This window comes from Hyla sarda, chromosome 12, assembly GCF_029499605.1.
Source record: "Hyla sarda isolate aHylSar1 chromosome 12, aHylSar1.hap1, whole genome shotgun sequence".
NCBI lineage: Eukaryota > Metazoa > Chordata > Amphibia > Anura > Hylidae > Hyla > Hyla sarda.
Window position 1 is genome coordinate 68947714 of NC_079200.1, and position 17893 is coordinate 68965606.

The following is a 17893-nucleotide window of genomic DNA, read 5'->3' on the forward strand; positions in this document are numbered from 1 at the left end:
ACAGAGAGCAGGTCACACGTACAGTAGATAACATAGAGAGCAGGTCACACGTACAGTAGATAAGATAGAGAGCAGGTCACACGTACAGTAGATAATATAGAGAGCAGGTCACACATACAGTAGATAATATAGAGAGCAGGTCACACATACAGTAGATAACATAGAGAGCAGGTCAGACGTACAGTAGATAACATAGAGAGCAGGTCACACGTACAGTAGATAACATAGAGAGCAGGTCACACGTACAGTAGATAAAATAGAGAGCAGGTCACACGTACAGTAGATAACATAGAGAGCAGGTCACACGTACAGTAGATAACATATAGAGCAGGTCACACATACAGTAGATAACAGAGAGCAGGTCACACGTACAGTAGATAACATAGAGAGCAGGTCACACGTACAGTAGATAACATAGAGAGCAGGTCACACGTACAGTAGATAACATAGAGAGCAGGTCACACGTACAGTAGATAACATAGAGAGCAGGTCACACGTACAGTAGATAACATAGAGAGCAGGTCACACGTACAGTAGATAACATAGAGAGCAGGTCACACGTACAGTAGATAACATAGAGAGCAGGTCACACGTACAGTAGATAGCATAGAGAGCAGGTCACACGTACAGTAGATAACATAGAGAGCAGGTCACACGTACAGTAGATAACAGAGAGCAGGTCACACGTACAGTAGATAAAATAGAGAGCAGGTCACACGTACAGTAGATAACATATAGAGCAGGTCACACGTAAAGTAGATAACATAGTGAGAATGTCACATGTACAGGAGATAACATATAGAGCAGGTCACATGTACAGTCGATAACATAGAGGGCAGGTCACACGTACAGTAGATAAAACAGAGAGCAGGTCACACGTACAGTAGATAACATAGAGAGCAGGTCACACGTACAGTAGATAACAGAGAGCAGCTCACACGTACAGTAGATAACAGAGAGCAGGTCACACGTACAGTAGATAACATAGAGAGCAGGTCACACGTACAGTAGATAACATATAGAGCAGGTCACACTTACAGTAGATAAAATAGAGAGCAGGTCACACGTACAGTAGATAACATAGAGAGCAGGTCACACGTACAGTAGATAAGATAGAGAGCAGGTCACACGTACAGTAGATAACACAGAGAGCAGGTCACATGTACAGTAGATAACATAGAGAGCAGGTCACATGTACAGTAGATAACATAGAGAGCAGGTCACATGTACAGTAGATAACATAGAGAGCAGGTCACACGTACAGTACATAACATAGAGAGCAGGTCACATGTACAGTAGATAACATAGAGAGCAGGTCACACGTACAGTAGACAACATAGAGAGCAGGTCACACGTACAGTAGACAACATAGAGAGCAGGTCACACGTACAGTAGATAACATGTAGAGCAGGTCACACGTACAGTAGATAACATAGAGAGCAGGTCACACGTACAGTAGATAACATAGAGAGCAGGTCACACGTACAGTAGATAACACAGAGGGCAGGTCACACGTACAGTAGATAACATAGAGAGCAGGTCACATGTACAGTAGATAACATAGAGAGCAGGTCACACGTACAGTAGATAACATAGAGAGCAGGTCACACGTACAGTAGATAAGATAGAGAGCAGGTCACACGTACAGTAGATAATATAGAGAGCAGGTCACACATACAGTAGATAACATAGAGAGCAGGTCACACATACAGTAGATAACATAGAGAGCAGGTCACACGTACAGTAGATAACATAGAGAGCAGGTCACACGTACAGTAGATAACATAGAGAGCAGGTCACACGTACAGTAGATAACATAGAGAGCAGGTCACACGTACAGTAGATAACATAGAGAGCAGGTCACACGTACAGTAGATAACATAGAGAGCAGGTCACATGTACAGTAGATAACATAGAGAGCAGGTCACACGTACAGTAGATAACATAGAGAGCAGGTCACACGTACAGTAGATAACATAGAGAGCAGGTCACACGTACAGTAGATAACATAGAGAGTAGGTCACACGTACAGTAGATAACATAGAGAGCAGGTCACACGTACAGTAGATAACATAGAGAGCAGGTCACACGTACAGTAGATAAGATAGAGAGCAGGTCACACGTACAGTAGATAACACAGAGAGCAGGTCACATGTACAGTAGATAACATAGAGAGCAGGTCACACGTACAGTAGATAACATATAGAGCAGGTCACACGTACAGTAGATAACATATAGAGCAGGTCACACGTACAGTAGATAACATAGAGAGCAGGTCACACGTACAGTAGATAACATAGAGAGCAGGTCACACGTACAGTAGATAACAGAGAGCAGGTCACACGTACAGTAGATAAAATAGAGAGCAGGTCATACGTTCAGTAGATAACATATAGAGCAGGTCACACGTACAGTAGATAACATAGAGAGCAGGTCACACGTACAGTAGATAAGATAGAGAGCAGGTCACACGTACAGTAGATAATATAGAGAGCAGGTCACACATACAGTAGATAACATAGAGAGCAGGTCACACATACAGTAGATAACATAGAGAGCAGGTCACACGTACAGTAGATAACATAGAGAGCAGGTCACACGTACAGTAGATAACATAGAGAGCAGGTCACACGTACAGTAGATAACATAGAGAGCAGGTCACACGTACAGTAGATAACATAGAGAGCAGGTCACACGTACAGTAGATAAAATAGAGAGCAGGTCACACGTAGAGTAGATAACATAGAGAGCAGGTCACACGTACAGTAGATAACATATAGAGCAGGTCACACGTACAGTAGATAACATAGAGAGCAGGTCACACGTACAGTAGATAACATAGAGAGCAGGTCACACGTACAGTAGATAACATAGAGAGCAGGTCACACGTACAGTAGATAACATAGAGAGCAGGTCACACGTACAGTAGATAACATAGAGAGCAGGTCACACGTACAGTAGATAACATAGAGAGCAGGTCACACGTACAGTAGATAACATAGAGAGCAGGTCACACGTACAGTAGATAACATAGAGAGCAGGTCACACGTACAGTAGATAACATAGAGAGCAGGTCACACGTACAGTAGATAACAGAGAGCAGGTCACACGTACAGTAGATAAAATAGAGAGCAGGTCATACGTACAGTAGATAACATATAGAGCAGGTCACATGTAAAGTAGATAACATAGTGAGAATGTCACATGTACAGGAGATAACATATAGAGCAGGTCACATGTACAGTCGATAACATAGAGGGCAGGTCACACGTACAGTAGATAAAACAGAGAGCAGGTCACACGTACAGTAGATAACATAGAGAGCAGGTCACACGTACAGTAGATAACAGAGAGCAGCTCACACGTACAGTAGATAACAGAGAGCAGGTCACACGTACAGTAGATAACATAGAGAGCAGGTCACACGTACAGTAGATAACATATAGAGCAGGTCACACTTACAGTAGATAAAATAGAGAGCAGGTCACACGTACAGTAGATAACATAGAGAGCAGGTCACACGTACAGTAGATAAGATAGAGAGCAGGTCACACGTACAGTAGATAACACAGAGAGCAGGTCACATGTACAGTAGATAACATAGAGAGCAGGTCACATGTACAGTAGATAACATAGAGAGCAGGTCACACGTACAGTACATAACATAGAGAGCAGGTCACATGTACAGTAGATAACATAGAGAGCAGGTCACACGTACAGTAGATAACATAGAGAGCAGGTCACACGTACAGTAGACAACATAGAGAGCAGGTCACACGTACAGTAGATAACATGTAGAGCAGGTCACATGAATCTATCATGTCTAAAGTGGATGTAATATGTATAAAATATATATATAACATGTTCATATGCATAACATGCAGAGGGGACACATTGTATACATAATGTATGTTGCAGGATTGTGTGATTTACTTCATGAATTATTTAGGGTTAGGATTGGAGGCCACAGATTGATCTGATTGTACTGTATCTCCTTACATGTTCTCAGTCACTCCGCTTATGTGACCCATTAGTGTAGACTTGACACAGCACAGTTGCTGCGTACATATTTAAACAATCCCTTCCTATACTGAAACAATAGTGAATGAAGGCCCCCTCCCCCTAATGATGTAATACACCTTAATGAAGATGTTCAGTCCTCTTTGCAGATTTTGGTGCAGATTTGCTATGGAATTGCAGCTGTGAATATGGAATAGCTTTGATTAAAAAAGAAAAATTGAAATTGAAATAGGCAATTGTGATGCCGAGAAGGCGTTTGACCATATTCACTGGCCCTTTGCCTTCTCAGTACTCCGCAAGATGGGGTTTGAAGGACACATACTTAGAGCAATTGAAGCTTTATATTCTGCCCCCGGAGCAAGAGTATTCTCAAACGGTGCTCTATCTACTAGGTTTTCTATCTTGAATGGCACCCGCCAGGGCTGTCCTCTCTCTCCACTTATCTTTGTACTGTGCATCCAACCATTGGCTGAATCTTTGAGATCTCAAACGGACATCACAGGTATACAAGTTGGTCCAAAGACTCATACCGTCTCATTATATGCAGATGATGTTCTCCTGACACTGACCAACCCAGAGCAGTCCCTGGCTGGTGCGATGTAGGTATTAAATGCCTTTGGTAAAATATCCTTTTATAAACTAAACACTACAAAATCACAAATTTTGCCTATCAATCTAAACACACAACTGACCAACACTCTGAAAAAACAATACCCCTTAGACTGGCAGGATAATTATGTCTCCTATTTGGGCATTAAAATTCCATCCTCTTGCTCTAAACTATTTTCAGTAAACTATCTTCCATTCCTTGCTGAGTACAAAACAGAATTAGAAAATATGGGTAAAGTGGAGATATCCTGGTTAGGAAGAATTGCCTCGTATAAAATGACGACTTTACCAAAACTCCTATACTTGTTTAGGTCGCTACCCATTGACATTCCATCATCCTTTTTTCGCCAAACATAGTCTATCCTTTCCACTTTTCTATGGAAGGGAGCAAGACGTAGAGTATCATTTAAACTACTTACAATACACAGAGACAGAGGGGGTCTGGGAGTGCCTGACCTTAAAAAATACTACATAGCTACGATAACATCTCAATTACAAGCCTTCAAAACACTAGATCTGACCATACCTTGGATACAATTAGAACAATACTACTGCAAGGGAATTCCCCTTACCTCCCTTTTGTTCCTACATGCATGGGGACTTGGGATCGCAGCGAATTTAAATCCCTTAACCATGACCGGTTTAAAATATTGGTCCACATTCTACTGCAGGATCTCCTCTACCTAAATTCCCACGTCATTTCCCTATACAACTCTTACAATTAGCTATACCAGACTTACAACTCTCACAATGGATCACTGGGGGTTTACATTTTATACACCAGCTATATGATGGACAAACGGTGTGCACTTTTGAGAGGCTTAGAGACATGTTCTCTATCCCAAAACAGGACTTCCACAAGTTCCTACAAATCAGACACTTTCTACATTCTCACGACAACAAGAACTGGATATTTAATATAGAAGCACACCGCTACATGCATCTCAGAAAGAAAGGTCTCAAACTGCTCGACAACATTTTAGAACCATCTTATAGCTTATCTCCATATGCACCTTACAAGGCCTGGGAATCTGAACTATCCTGTTCGATTCCTCAAGGGGAGTGGATCCGGTCCATTTTGGTTGGGCTCGCAGGGCTTTATCTTGCGTTTCCCACCTAGAGGCAGCAATTAAGTCACGCCTTCAATGGTATATGACTCCATCAAGACTACATTCATTATTCCCTACATCTTCACCACTGTGTTGGTGCTCTTGTGGTCACCAAGGCACCCTGTTACATATCCTATGGTCATGCCCAGTTCTACAAGATTATTGGACAGGAGTAACATCTCTTATTCAAACACTGTCAAATAGCACACGGGTTCTCACCCCCTCTACTGCCATACTTCTCTTAGACACAAACCAATATCCCCTCAACGTAAGACTCATAATATGCAAAGTATTAGTTCTTGCTAAATTGATCATAACAAGGCATTGGAAATCACAGACATCCCCATCAACTGAGGAACTTGTCTCGTTACTTAACCAATCCTATAAATGCGAAAGAGCAATAGCGTATAACACAGACAGGATCCCTTCTTTAGATAGGTTATGGCAACCGTGGATAAGAATTTGCTCAAACCACCTTAATGCGCTAGCTCATTAATCAAGTAGGCTTATAAAAATTTTGGGATTCTTTACCTATTTTTCCTCGTCTTCCTCCTCTTTCCTTTCCCTTCCTTTTCCTGTTTAAAGAGTTACCTGCTTTTAATGTTCATTCAATTGTAACAGTTGATGTTCTATTTCTTTGAATGGTTACATTGTCCACCAAACCTACGTATATTCGAGACTGTATTACATAACCTACAGCACCATTGGAGACACGTTTCTTTACTTCTATACCTAACTTTGTCTCTACTATGGACAATCAATGAACAACTGAATGTGCTTAACTTTTTGACATAGCTATATATGTTTACCTTTTGTTTCTTTCTATGTTCTAAAATGTTCAATAAAAAAAAAAAAAAAATTTGAAACAGAAATAGGCAATTGTGGCTTTTGTCCTCACTATTTGTCAATGCATCCAGAATATATGTGAAGCCTTTCCGCTGCAGAAATTGACATGCTGAGGATTTTACCAAAGGTCAGGAAGCCCTGGAGGGGATAGTATAGGACCGGAGCGACGCATGACAGGGGGATTATGCAGGTATGGCAGGGGTTAAGGTGTGGACTTAGGCAGGGGTCAGGTAGGGGTTAACAGGAGGACGGAGAGGACCTAGTCACGTAGCTGGGCCACACACCGGCTGTGCCCCCTACTTCTGCCCCCAGCCTTTTAACACCCCGTTAAAAGGCTGGGGGCAGAAGTAGGGGGCACAGTCGGCGTGTGGCCAGAGAAGAAGTTGGCTGCAGAGCTCCCTACCTGATGTAGTCCATTAATGACCTGCCGCGAAGGGTGAGAGAGGAGGCCCTCCGGAGGGGTCTTGGGTGGCTGGAGGAGCAGCTGGCCTCTCTTTCCCCTCCTGCTGCGCTCCTGCTGATTTACAGCTAACATCTGGCTGCAGCGTTTTTTGGCCGAAAAAACGGCATGCGGCAGAATTGGCGTTTTTCTTGGTGTTTTCCCCCCCTCCCCCCCCCCCCCAAAAAAAAAGTAGAAACTTAATCATAATCTGATAAACCATAATCTGATAATCCATCAATACAGCTGAATAGCTTGTTTATACAATATGTGCATAGATTTAACCATCACAGAGACAAAGTCCGGCAACGCATTTCAAATTTGCAATGTTTGGACATACCCAAAGGTAAATACTTATGCACAATTTATAGTTACATTTATTATGTACCCACACCATAAGTGTTTCAGGTATGATATACACATAGGCGTGCGCAGCCTATTGCATTAGGGTGTGCACCCTAAAGCACAAACTCACGCTGCTCGCGTGCATATATATATGCTTGAGAAAGGCTGCAATTGGACGGCTGAAACGTCGCAAGACTTTGGGTGAATAAACTTCACATTTGTTTTTCACTACAACGGTGTGCTGCTGGAGTTTCTTTATTTTGGATATATATATGCATATATATACGCACACAGTTGGTATAGTTCCCCCACATTAGGTGCAGTATAGTTCCCCCACATTAGGTGCAGTATAAGTCCCGCCACATTAGGTGCAGTATAGTTCCCCCACATTAGGTGCAGTATAAGTCCCACCACATTAGGTGCAGTATAAGTCCCCGCACATTAGGTTGGCAGTACAGTTCCCCCACATTAGGTTTGCAATACAGTTCCCCCACATTAGGTTGGCAGTACAGTTCCCCCACATTAGGTGCAGTTCAGTTCCCCCACATTAGGTGCCACCTAATGTGGGGGAACTGTACTGCACCTAATGTGGGGGAACTGTACTGCACCTAATGAAGGGGAACTGTACTGCACCTAATGAGGGGGAACTGTACTGCACCTAATGTGGGGGAACTGTACTGCACCTAATGTGGGGGAACTGTACTGCACCTAATGTGGGGGAACTGTACTGCACCAGTACAGTTCCCCTACATTAAGTGCAGTACAGTTCCCCTACATTATGTTCAGAACAGTTCCCCTACATTAGGTGCAGTATAGTTCCCCACATTAGGTGCAGTATAGTTCCCCCACATTAGGTTGGCAGTATAGTTCCCCACATTAGGTGCAGCATAGTTCCCCCACATTAGGTGCAGTATAAGTCCCCGCACATTAGGTTGGCAGTACAGTTCCCCCACATTAGGTTGGCAGTACAGTTCCCCCACATTAGGTTGGCAGTACAGTTCCCCCACATTAGGTGCCAACTTATGTGGGGGAACTGTACTGCACCTAATGTGGGGGAACTGTACTTCACCTAATGAAGGGGAACTGTACTGCATCTAATGAGGGGGAACTGTACTGCACCTAATGTGGGGGAACTGTACTGCACCTAATGTGGGGGAACTGTACTGCACCTAATGTGGGGGAACTGTACTGCACCAGTACAGTTCCCCTACATTAAGTGCAGTACAGTTCCCCCACATTAGGTGTAGTATAGTTCACCACATTATGTGCAGTACAGTTCCCCTACATTAGGTGCAGTATAGTTCCCTCACATTAGGTGCAGTATAGTTCCCCCACATTAGGTGCAGTATAGTTCCCCCACATTAGGTTGGCAATATAGTTCCCCACATTAGGTGCAGTATACTTCCCCCACATTAGGTGCAGTATAGTTCCCCCACATTAGGTGCAGTATAGTTCCCCACATTAGGTGCAGTATACTTCCCCCACATTAGGTGCAGTATACTTCCCCCACATTAGGTGCAGTACAGTTTCCCCACATTAGGTTGGCAGTATAGTTCCCCACATTAGGTGCAGTATAGTTCCCCCCCCACATTAGGTGCAGTATAATTCCCCCCACATTAGGTGCAGTACAGTTCCCCCACATTAGGTGCAGTACAGTTCCCCCACATTAGGTGCAGTACAGTTCCCCCAAATTAGGTGCAGTACAGTTCCCCCACATTAGGCTGGCAGTACAGTTCCCCCACATTAGGTGCAGTATAGTTCCCCCACATTAGGTGCAGTATAGTTCCCCGACATTAGGTGCAGTATAGTTCCCCACATTAGGTGCAGTATAGTTCCCACACATTAGGTGCAGTATAGTTCCCCCACATTAGGTTGGCAGTATAGTTCCCCACATTAGGTGCAGTATAGTTCCCATATTAGGTGCAGTATGTTCCCCCACATTAGGTGCGGTATAATTCGCCACATTAGGTGCAGTACAGTTCTCTACAAAAGCAAAATAGACATGGAGGCCACCAGCATCTGGGGGTGCTACCTTCCTACTGGCAGGAAGAGGGGGTTAATTTGAGGGTACTACCTTCTTACTGGGGGGGGGGGGGGTAATCTGGGGGTACTACCATCCTACTGGGAGGGAGGGGGTTAATCTGGGGGTACTACCTGCCTACTCGGGGCCCCAGATTAACCCTCTCCCCCCACGGTAGACCGGTAGTACCGAAGATTAACCCCCTCCCCCCAGCAGGCAGGTAGTACCCCCAGATTAACCCTCTCCCCTCAGCAGGCAGGTAGTAACCCCCAGATTAACCCCCTCCCTCCAGCAGGCAGGTAGTACCCCCAGATTAACCCCCCCCCCCCCCAGTAGGATGGTAGTACCCCCCAGTTTAACCCCCTCTCCCCCCCCCCCTGTAGGAATGCAGTACCCCCCAGATTAACCCTATCCCCCCACCCTGTTAGAAGGTAGTACCCCCCTGATGACCCCCTCCCCCCCCCAGTAGGATGGTAGTACCCCCCAGTTTAACCCCCTCTCCCCCCTGTAGGAATGCAGTAGCCCCCAGATTAACCCTATCCCCCCACCCTGTTAGAAGGTAGTACCCCCTGATGACCCCCTCCCCCCCCAGTAGGGTGGTAGTACCCCCCAGTTTAACCCCCTCTCCCCCCCTGTAGGAATGCAGTACCCCCCAGATTAACCCTATCCCCCCACCCTGTTAGAAGGTAGTACCCCCCTGATGACCCCCTCCCCCCAGTAGGATGGTAGTACCCCCCAGTTTAACCCCCTCTCCCCCCCCCCTGTAGGAATGCAGTACCCCCCAGATTAACCCTATCCCCCCACCCTGTTAGAAGGTAGTACCCCCCTGATGACCCCCTCCCCCCCCAGTAGGATGGTATTACCCCCCAGTTTAACCCCCTCTCCCCCCCTGTAGGAATGCAGTACCCCCCAGATTAACCCTATCCCCCCACCCTGTTAGAAGGTAGTACCCCCCCCTGACGACCCCTCCCCCCCCCAGTAGGATGGTAGTACCCCCCCCCCCAGTTTAACCCCCTCTCCCCCCCTGTAGGAATGCAGTACCCCCCAGATTAACCCTATCCCCCCACCCTGTTAGAAGGTAGTACCCCCCTGATGACCCCCTCCCCCCCCAGTAGGATGGTAGTACCCCCCAGTTTAACCCCCTCTCCCCCCTGTAGGAATGCAGTACCCCCCAGATTAACCCTATCCCCCCACCCTGTTAGAAGGTAGTACCCCCCCTGATGACCCCCTCCCCCCAGTAGGATAGTAGGATGGTAGTACCCCCCAGTTTAACCCCCTCTCCCCCCCTGTAGGAATGCAGTACCCCCCAGATTAACCCTATCCCCCACCCTGTTAGAAGGTAGTACCCCCTGATGACCTCCTCCCCCCCCCAGTAGGATGATAGTACCCCCCAGTTTAACCCCCTCTCCCCCCTGTAGGAATGCAGTAGCCCCCAGATTAACCCTATCCCCCCACCCTGTTAGAAGGTAGTACCCCCCTGATGACCCCCTCCCCCCCCAGTAGGATGGTAGTACTCCCCAGTTTAACCCCCTCTCCCCCCCTGTAGGAATGCAGTACCCCCCAGATTAACCCTATCCCCCCACCCTGTTAGAAGGTAGTACCCCCCTGATGACCCCCTCCCCCCCCAGTAGGATGGTAGTACCCCCCAGTTTAACCCCCTCTCCCCCCCTGTAGGAATGCAGTACCCCCCAGATTAACCCTATCCCCCCACCCTGTTAGAAGGTAGTACCCCCCCTGATGACCCCCTCCCCCCCAGTAGGATGGTAGTACCCCCCAGTTTAACCCCCTCTCCCCCCCTGTAGGAATGCAGTACCCCCCAGATTAACCCTATCCCCCCACCCTGTTAGAAGGTAGTACCCCCCTGATGACCCCCACCCCCCCAGTAGGATGGTAGTACCCCCCTGTTTAACCCCCTCTCCCCCCCTGTAGGAATGCAGTACCCCCCAGATTAACCCTATCCCCCCACCCTGTTAGAAGGTAGTACCCCCCCTGATGACCCCCTCCCCCCCAGTAGGATAGTAGGATGGTAGTACCCCCCAGTTTAACCCCCTCTCCCCCCTGTAGGAATGCAGTACCCCCCAGATTAACCCTATCCCCCACCCTGTTAGAAGGTAGTACCCCCCTGATGACCTCCTCCCCCCCCAGTAGGATGATAGTACCCCCCAGTTTAACCCCCTCTCCCCCCTGTAGGAATGCAGTAGCCCCCAGATTAACCCTATCCCCCCCACCCTGTTAGAAGGTAGTACCCCCATGATGACCCCCTCCCCCCCAGTAGGATGGTAGTACCCCCCCAGTTTAACCCCCTCTCCCCCCCTGTAGGAATGCAGTACCCCCCAGATTAACCCTATCCCCCCACTCTGTTAGAAGGTAGTACCCCCCTGATGACCCCCTCCCCCCCCAGTAGGATGGTAGTACCCCCCAGTTTAACCCCCTCTCCCCACTGTAGGAATGCAGTACCCCCCAGATTAACCCTATCCCCCCACCCTGTTAGAAGGTAGTACCCCCCTGATGACCCCCTCCCCCCAGTAGGATGGTAGTACCCCCCAGTTTAACCCCCTCTCCCCCCCCTTGTAGGAATGCAGTACCCCCCAGATTAACCCTATCCCCCCACCCTGTTAGAAGGTAGTACCCCCCTGATGACCCCCTCCCCCCCAGTAGGATGGTAGTAACCCCCAGTTTAACCCCCTCTCCCCCCTGTAGGAATGCAGTACCCCCCAGATTAACCCTATCCCCCCACCCTGTTAGAAGGTAGTACCCCCCTGATGACCCCCTCCCCCCAGTAGGATGGTAGTACCCCCCAGTTTAACCCCCTCTTCCCCTGTAGGAATGCAGTACCCCCCAGATTAACCCTATCCCCCCCACCCTGTTAGAAGGTAGTACCCCCCTGATGACCCCCTCCCCCCCCAGTAGGATGGTAGTACCCCCCAGTTTAACCCCCTCTCCCCCCCTGTAGGAATGCAGTACCCCCCCAGATTAACCCTATCCCCCACCCTGTTAGAAGGTAATATGCCCCTGATGACCCCCTCCCCCCCCAGTAGGATGGTAGTACCCCCCAGTTTAACCCCCTCTCCCCCCCCTTGTAGGAATGCAGTACCCCCCAGATTAACCCTATCCCCCCACCCTGTTAGAAGGTAGTACCCCCCTGATGACCCCCTCCCCCCAGTAGGATGGTAGTAACCCCCAGTTTAACCCCCTCTCCCCCCTGTAGGAATGCAGTATCCCCCAGATTAACCCTATCCCCCCACCCTGTTAGAAGGTAGTACCCCCTTGATGACCCCCTCCCCCCCAGTAGGATGGTAGTACCCCCCAGTTTAACCCCCTCTCCCCCCCCTGTAGGAATGCTGTACCCCCCAGATTAACCCTATCCCCCACCCTGTTAGAAGGTAATACCCCCCTGATGACCCCCTCCCCCCCCCCCCAGTAGGATGGTAGTACCCCCCAGTTTAACCCCCTCTCCCCCCATGTAGGAATGCAGTACCCCCCCAGATTAACCCTATCCCCCCCCCCCCTGTAGGAAGATAGTACGGTGCCCCAGATTAACCCCCTCCCGCCAGACCCAGTAGGCAGATTGAAATAACATTCACTCACTCAGCGCGGTAATCCTGCGAGCCGCGTACCGTCACGTCACGCTCTGGGGCCGGCGTCCTTGAATACAGCGTGACGTCCTGATGGTCATGTGACGGCAGTAACGCGCCGTCACATGACCGGACCAACTGAAGGTGAACCAGAGCGGAGCGGGGCGGGGCACAAACAGGAGCAGGAGGCAGCGCTGTGCGGTGCGCCTGACGGACAGGCGCACCGCACAGCGGGGGTCTGGGCTGGTGAAGGACGGTCGGGCACAGATGGGGGGTGCTGCGGAGCATCTTGGTGTCACCCGGTGCGGGCCGCATCGCCACTGGATTAGGGTGTGCCTGGGCACACCCGGCACACCCTGTGCGCACGCCTATGGATATACATAACAAAGATTCATGAAAATATTGTGCTAACAAAGTAATATCCAGGGCAAATGGGCACTGTGCCTATTGTAAGTAAAAGAAATGTGTCTAATCGTAGAAGATTTAGTAACATATAAACTTTAAAAAAAATACTATAATAAAAATAATAATAATGATGTTATATATTTATAGCACATGTTAAATAGTGGCATTAAACATTGTCAGTAACAGTAATATTAATAGGACATGTATGAACACATAGTAAATACTAGAATAAAAGTATTTCAGGTTTTCCCAAACATTCTCACAAGAACAAACATCACAGGACCCACCATACATCTCCAGAGACGTGAAGCAATTTCCTTCTCGTCATTTACACTGTAGCACTGAATTGGCTCTAAACACGGCACAATTCTTTGGTATTCTCACAAAGGCCGGCCTTATACTTACTGTACTCTTACTAATAAACAACAGGCTTCATTCTCTAGAGGTGCTGAGACATGTGACTGTAAGCTAGCGGCTTCTCCCTACACATACGTAGCGGCACTCACCTCTGTAGCAATGTGTAGGGTCACACCATGAAGAAACTGCAGGCGGTGTAAAAGTTTACAATAGTGGCTCTATAGCATTCCATTCCTGAAATAACCAACACAAATCTGTTTCTTATCACATGAAAAATTTACAATTTTCCCTTATTATTAATATTTAAAGGGGTACTCCGCCCCTGGCATCTTATCCCCTATCCAAAGGATAGGGGATAAGATGTTAGATCGCCACGGTCCCCCGGGGATCTCGGGGATCACCGCTGTGGCACCTCGCCATCATTACTGCACAGAGCGAGTTCGCGATACAGGGGCCGGAGCAGCGTGACGTCATGGCTCCGCCCCCTCATGACAACACGGCCCGTCCCCTTAATGTAAGTCTATGGCAGGGGGCGTGACGACCGCCACGCCCCCTCCCATAGACTTGTATTGACGGGGGCGGGCCGTGACACCACGAGCCGTGACGTAACGATGCTCCGGCCTCTGTATTGCCCGTCATTACATGCAGAACGATCTCGCTCTGCGCAGTAAGGATAGCAGGGTGTTGCAGCGGCTATCCCCGGGGTCCCCAGCAGCGGGACCCCGGCAATCTGACATCTTATCCCCTATGCTTTGGATAGGGGATAAGATGTCTAGGGGCGGAGTACCCCTTTAATATGTATTTATTTATTCAGCTTTTCTATTATTTGTTGTTGAATGATTTGTAAACACAACCAACTATTCAGAGTTAAATAGAAAACTTTAAAGAGTACCTGTCACCAAAATAAACTTTTAAAATATTGTTCCTTATGTAATTATAAAACACTTAGCTATTTACTCGCTGTTAAAATTCTCAACCTATATATCTTTGTAATGTGATTGAAAAAACTATGTGGGTCTGTTCTGTTCCCAAACAGTTGATTTGGTCTCCACCCGGTCTTGCAGAAGTCCAAACTTAGAAAGTGCATGCAGGGCATGACTGGGCACAGCTCTAGCAGGCTGCAGTGACGTCACCCTTGCTGGGGAACGCCCACTTTCTCCTGCTGGGAGCTCACACAATGTGAGGAAGGAGAAAGGTATGATTCACAGCTTTTTAAAGCTCAGAATTTTTTTTAGGGAGGAGGGGTGTTAGGAGTAGTTAGTGAATATAATGTGAGTTAGCAGAGAAAAGAGAGTAACAGAAGGCACTCACGGTTCTGATGTCGTGCATACTTCTTTTATTCGGGGTGCATAAAATCTCCAACAGCGGGACGCCGGGTCTGAGTTAGTTTAGAAAATATGGTTTGATGACAAGCACTCTTTAAAATAACAATCAGGTCACATTCAGTTGTGGGCGCTTTAAAAACAACCCAAAATAGGTTATTTAGTTAGACATTTCTAGTAAGAGAAACGGATGACTTGCACAACACAGAGCTACAAGAAAAGATGGAGAGGTATTTTACGCTGCACTTTGCCGTTTCTTTACTGCTGTTGGAGAAGTATGTTTATATGGCGTTTTAGTATTTATTTTGTGTTGCTGGATAGGTATTTTGTGCATTGTGGGATTTATTAATTTTTTTCTTTATATTGAGTTTTATTAAACTAAATGGGAAAAGGCTGTCAAATTCTATTGGATGAAATTCTTAAAGGGTAGCTCCCACCTCACTTTTTTTTTTCTGTCCCTGCATATTACCCATCTATCCCTAACCCCCTCCCTGCCTTTAATTTTTCTTTTTACATATTAAAAAAGCTTTTTTGTCTGCCTGGTAGCGTGCTCACTACCAGGCAGACTTCCCCAGCAGGCACCACGTCACTGATGCCTGCTGGGGCCGGCATTTCCGCCCATAGTTCACCTATACAGGGTGCCTCCAGCTGTTTCCCCACTGCAACTCCCAGCTAGCCCTGACATCTATTGGCTGTCAGAGCATGCTGGGAGTTGTAGTGGGGAAACAACTGGAGGCACCCTGTATAGACGAACACGGAGCACATACCGCTCCCCGCCGCGCAGCCCGCAACCCCCCCGGCCCCGCCGCTCCAGTCAACCCACTCCCCCTCAGTTCACCTATTCAGTGTCCCTCCAGGCTTCCCCACTACAACTCCCAGGGCATGCTGGGAGTTGTAGTGGGGAAACTGGAGGCATACTGTATAGGTGAACAGTATACTTAATACTTGAACATATACATAATACATGTATACATAATACAGTGAACATAATACTTTACCTTGTCCCCGAGCCTGCACGCGTCCTCTTCCTTTCAAGCGCTCGCTCCCGCCTGTCTGATTGACAGGCGGTAGCACAGCAGTGATTGAATTTCGACTCGTTGCCAGGCTTCGAGTCAAAATTCAGTGGCGACGTCACTGCTGAATGCATTCGGCCACTAGGAGGGCGACCCCCTAGTGGCTGAATTTAAAAGTGATTTTAAACTGTTTTAAAATCACTTTTTTTAATTAAACTATATTAGAGATATGTTGTAGTACTTAAGTACTACAACATATCAATTTTTTGTTTTCATGACAGTGCCCATTTAATTTTAAGACAAAAAAAATGAAATTTTCTGTTACAGTTTAAAAAATTATGTTTTGTACCTTTTTGCCACATGTGTGTTGGGGCACTTTTCATCCACCCAAAAAAATTGTTGGTTTGTAAGTTGCATAATGTAACGTAGCAAAAAAACATAATAATAAAATAAACATAAAAAAAAAACTGAGAAAGGTTTAAAAAAAAAAAAAAAAAACAGACCAAAATCTCATTCACATCCCTGGTTCTGTAAGGCCCCATGAAATCCAAGAGAGTTACTCATTCTAGTGTAAAATGGAGAAATTTATTGACAATATAAGAAAAAAAAAACACTACAATAATACAGCTGAAATAAGCCATATACCCCGAGAGGGGTGAGAGTTACTCATTCTAAATGTTTTGGATGTAGACTAACCTCAAACAATGGGGCCACTCCACATCCTTGCAACCTAATGCAGTATCCATGTGTAAAAGTGTCAATAACTGACAGGTCACATACGAACTATAGTGTGGATTCCCATTAAAAATCCCAGGAGGCTTTTTTAAAGCAGATTTATGCATATAATGCATATGGATTCAGTGGAAAAATTTGCTGTGTAAACAGGGCTTAATAGAATATGCAACCAACATGAAAGTACCCTAAGGCCATGTTCACATGATGGAAATTCAGTATGGAATTCCACCTAAATTTATTGCCTATTAACTTTAAGCCTTTAAGGACACAGGGTTTTTCTGTTTTTGCACTTTCGTCTTTACCTTTAAAAAATCATAATTCTTTCAATTTTGCACCTAAAAATCCATATGATGGCTTATTTTTTGCACCACCAATTCTACTTTGTAATGACATCAGTCATTTTACCCAAAAATCTACGGTGAAATAGACAAAAAAATCCTTGTGCAACAAAATTGAAGAAAAAACACCATTTTGTAATTTTGGGGGCTTCCGTTTCTACACAGTACATTTTTCGGTAAGAATGAAACCTACTCTTAATTCTGTAGGTCCATACGATTAAAATGATACCCTACTCATATAGGTTTGATTTTGTTGTACTTCTGGAAAACTACATACTACATGCAAGAAAATTAATACGTTTAAAATTGTAATCTTCTGACCCCTATAACTTTTTTATTTTTTGCGCCATTATCTGTTTTTAGTGGTACAATTTTTGTATTGAACTGACTTTTTGTTCGCTTTTTATTCATTTTTTCATACAGTATTTTGGACTTTGGAATTTTTTTGCGCGTACGCTATTGACTGTGCGATTTAATTAACGATATATATTTACACGACGATACCACTTATGTTTATTTTTATTAACACAGTTTTTTTTTAAATGGGAAAAGGGGGGTGATTCAAGCTTTTATTAGGGAAGAGGTTAAATCTTTATTAACTTTTTTTTTCCACTTTTTTTTTTTGCAGTGTTATAGCTCCCATAGGGGGCTATAACACTGCACACACTGATCTTTTACATTGATCATCGTTATCCCATAGGATAACATTGATCAATGATTCTGCCGCTTGACTGCTCATGCCTGGATCTCATGCACTGAG

The 17893-nt window shown here is 46.2% G+C and overlaps 1 protein-coding gene across 2 annotated transcripts in view; it reads left to right on the forward strand.

The window, feature by feature from the left end:
• The window catches only part of CIMIP1 (ciliary microtubule inner protein 1), a 34707-nt gene that overhangs the window by 7213 nt on the left and 9601 nt on the right, over positions 1–17893 (forward strand). The window contains exon 2 of one of the 2 annotated variants that reach the window (XM_056547477.1): positions 4568–4619. The exons of the other annotated variant lie outside the window; for it this stretch is intronic. Within the exon in view, the coding sequence (XP_056403452.1) occupies positions 4618–4619 (2 nt within the window). The 5' untranslated portion in view covers positions 4568–4617. The remainder of the gene's footprint in view (positions 1–4567; positions 4620–17893) is intronic. 2 annotated transcript variants of the gene reach the window in all.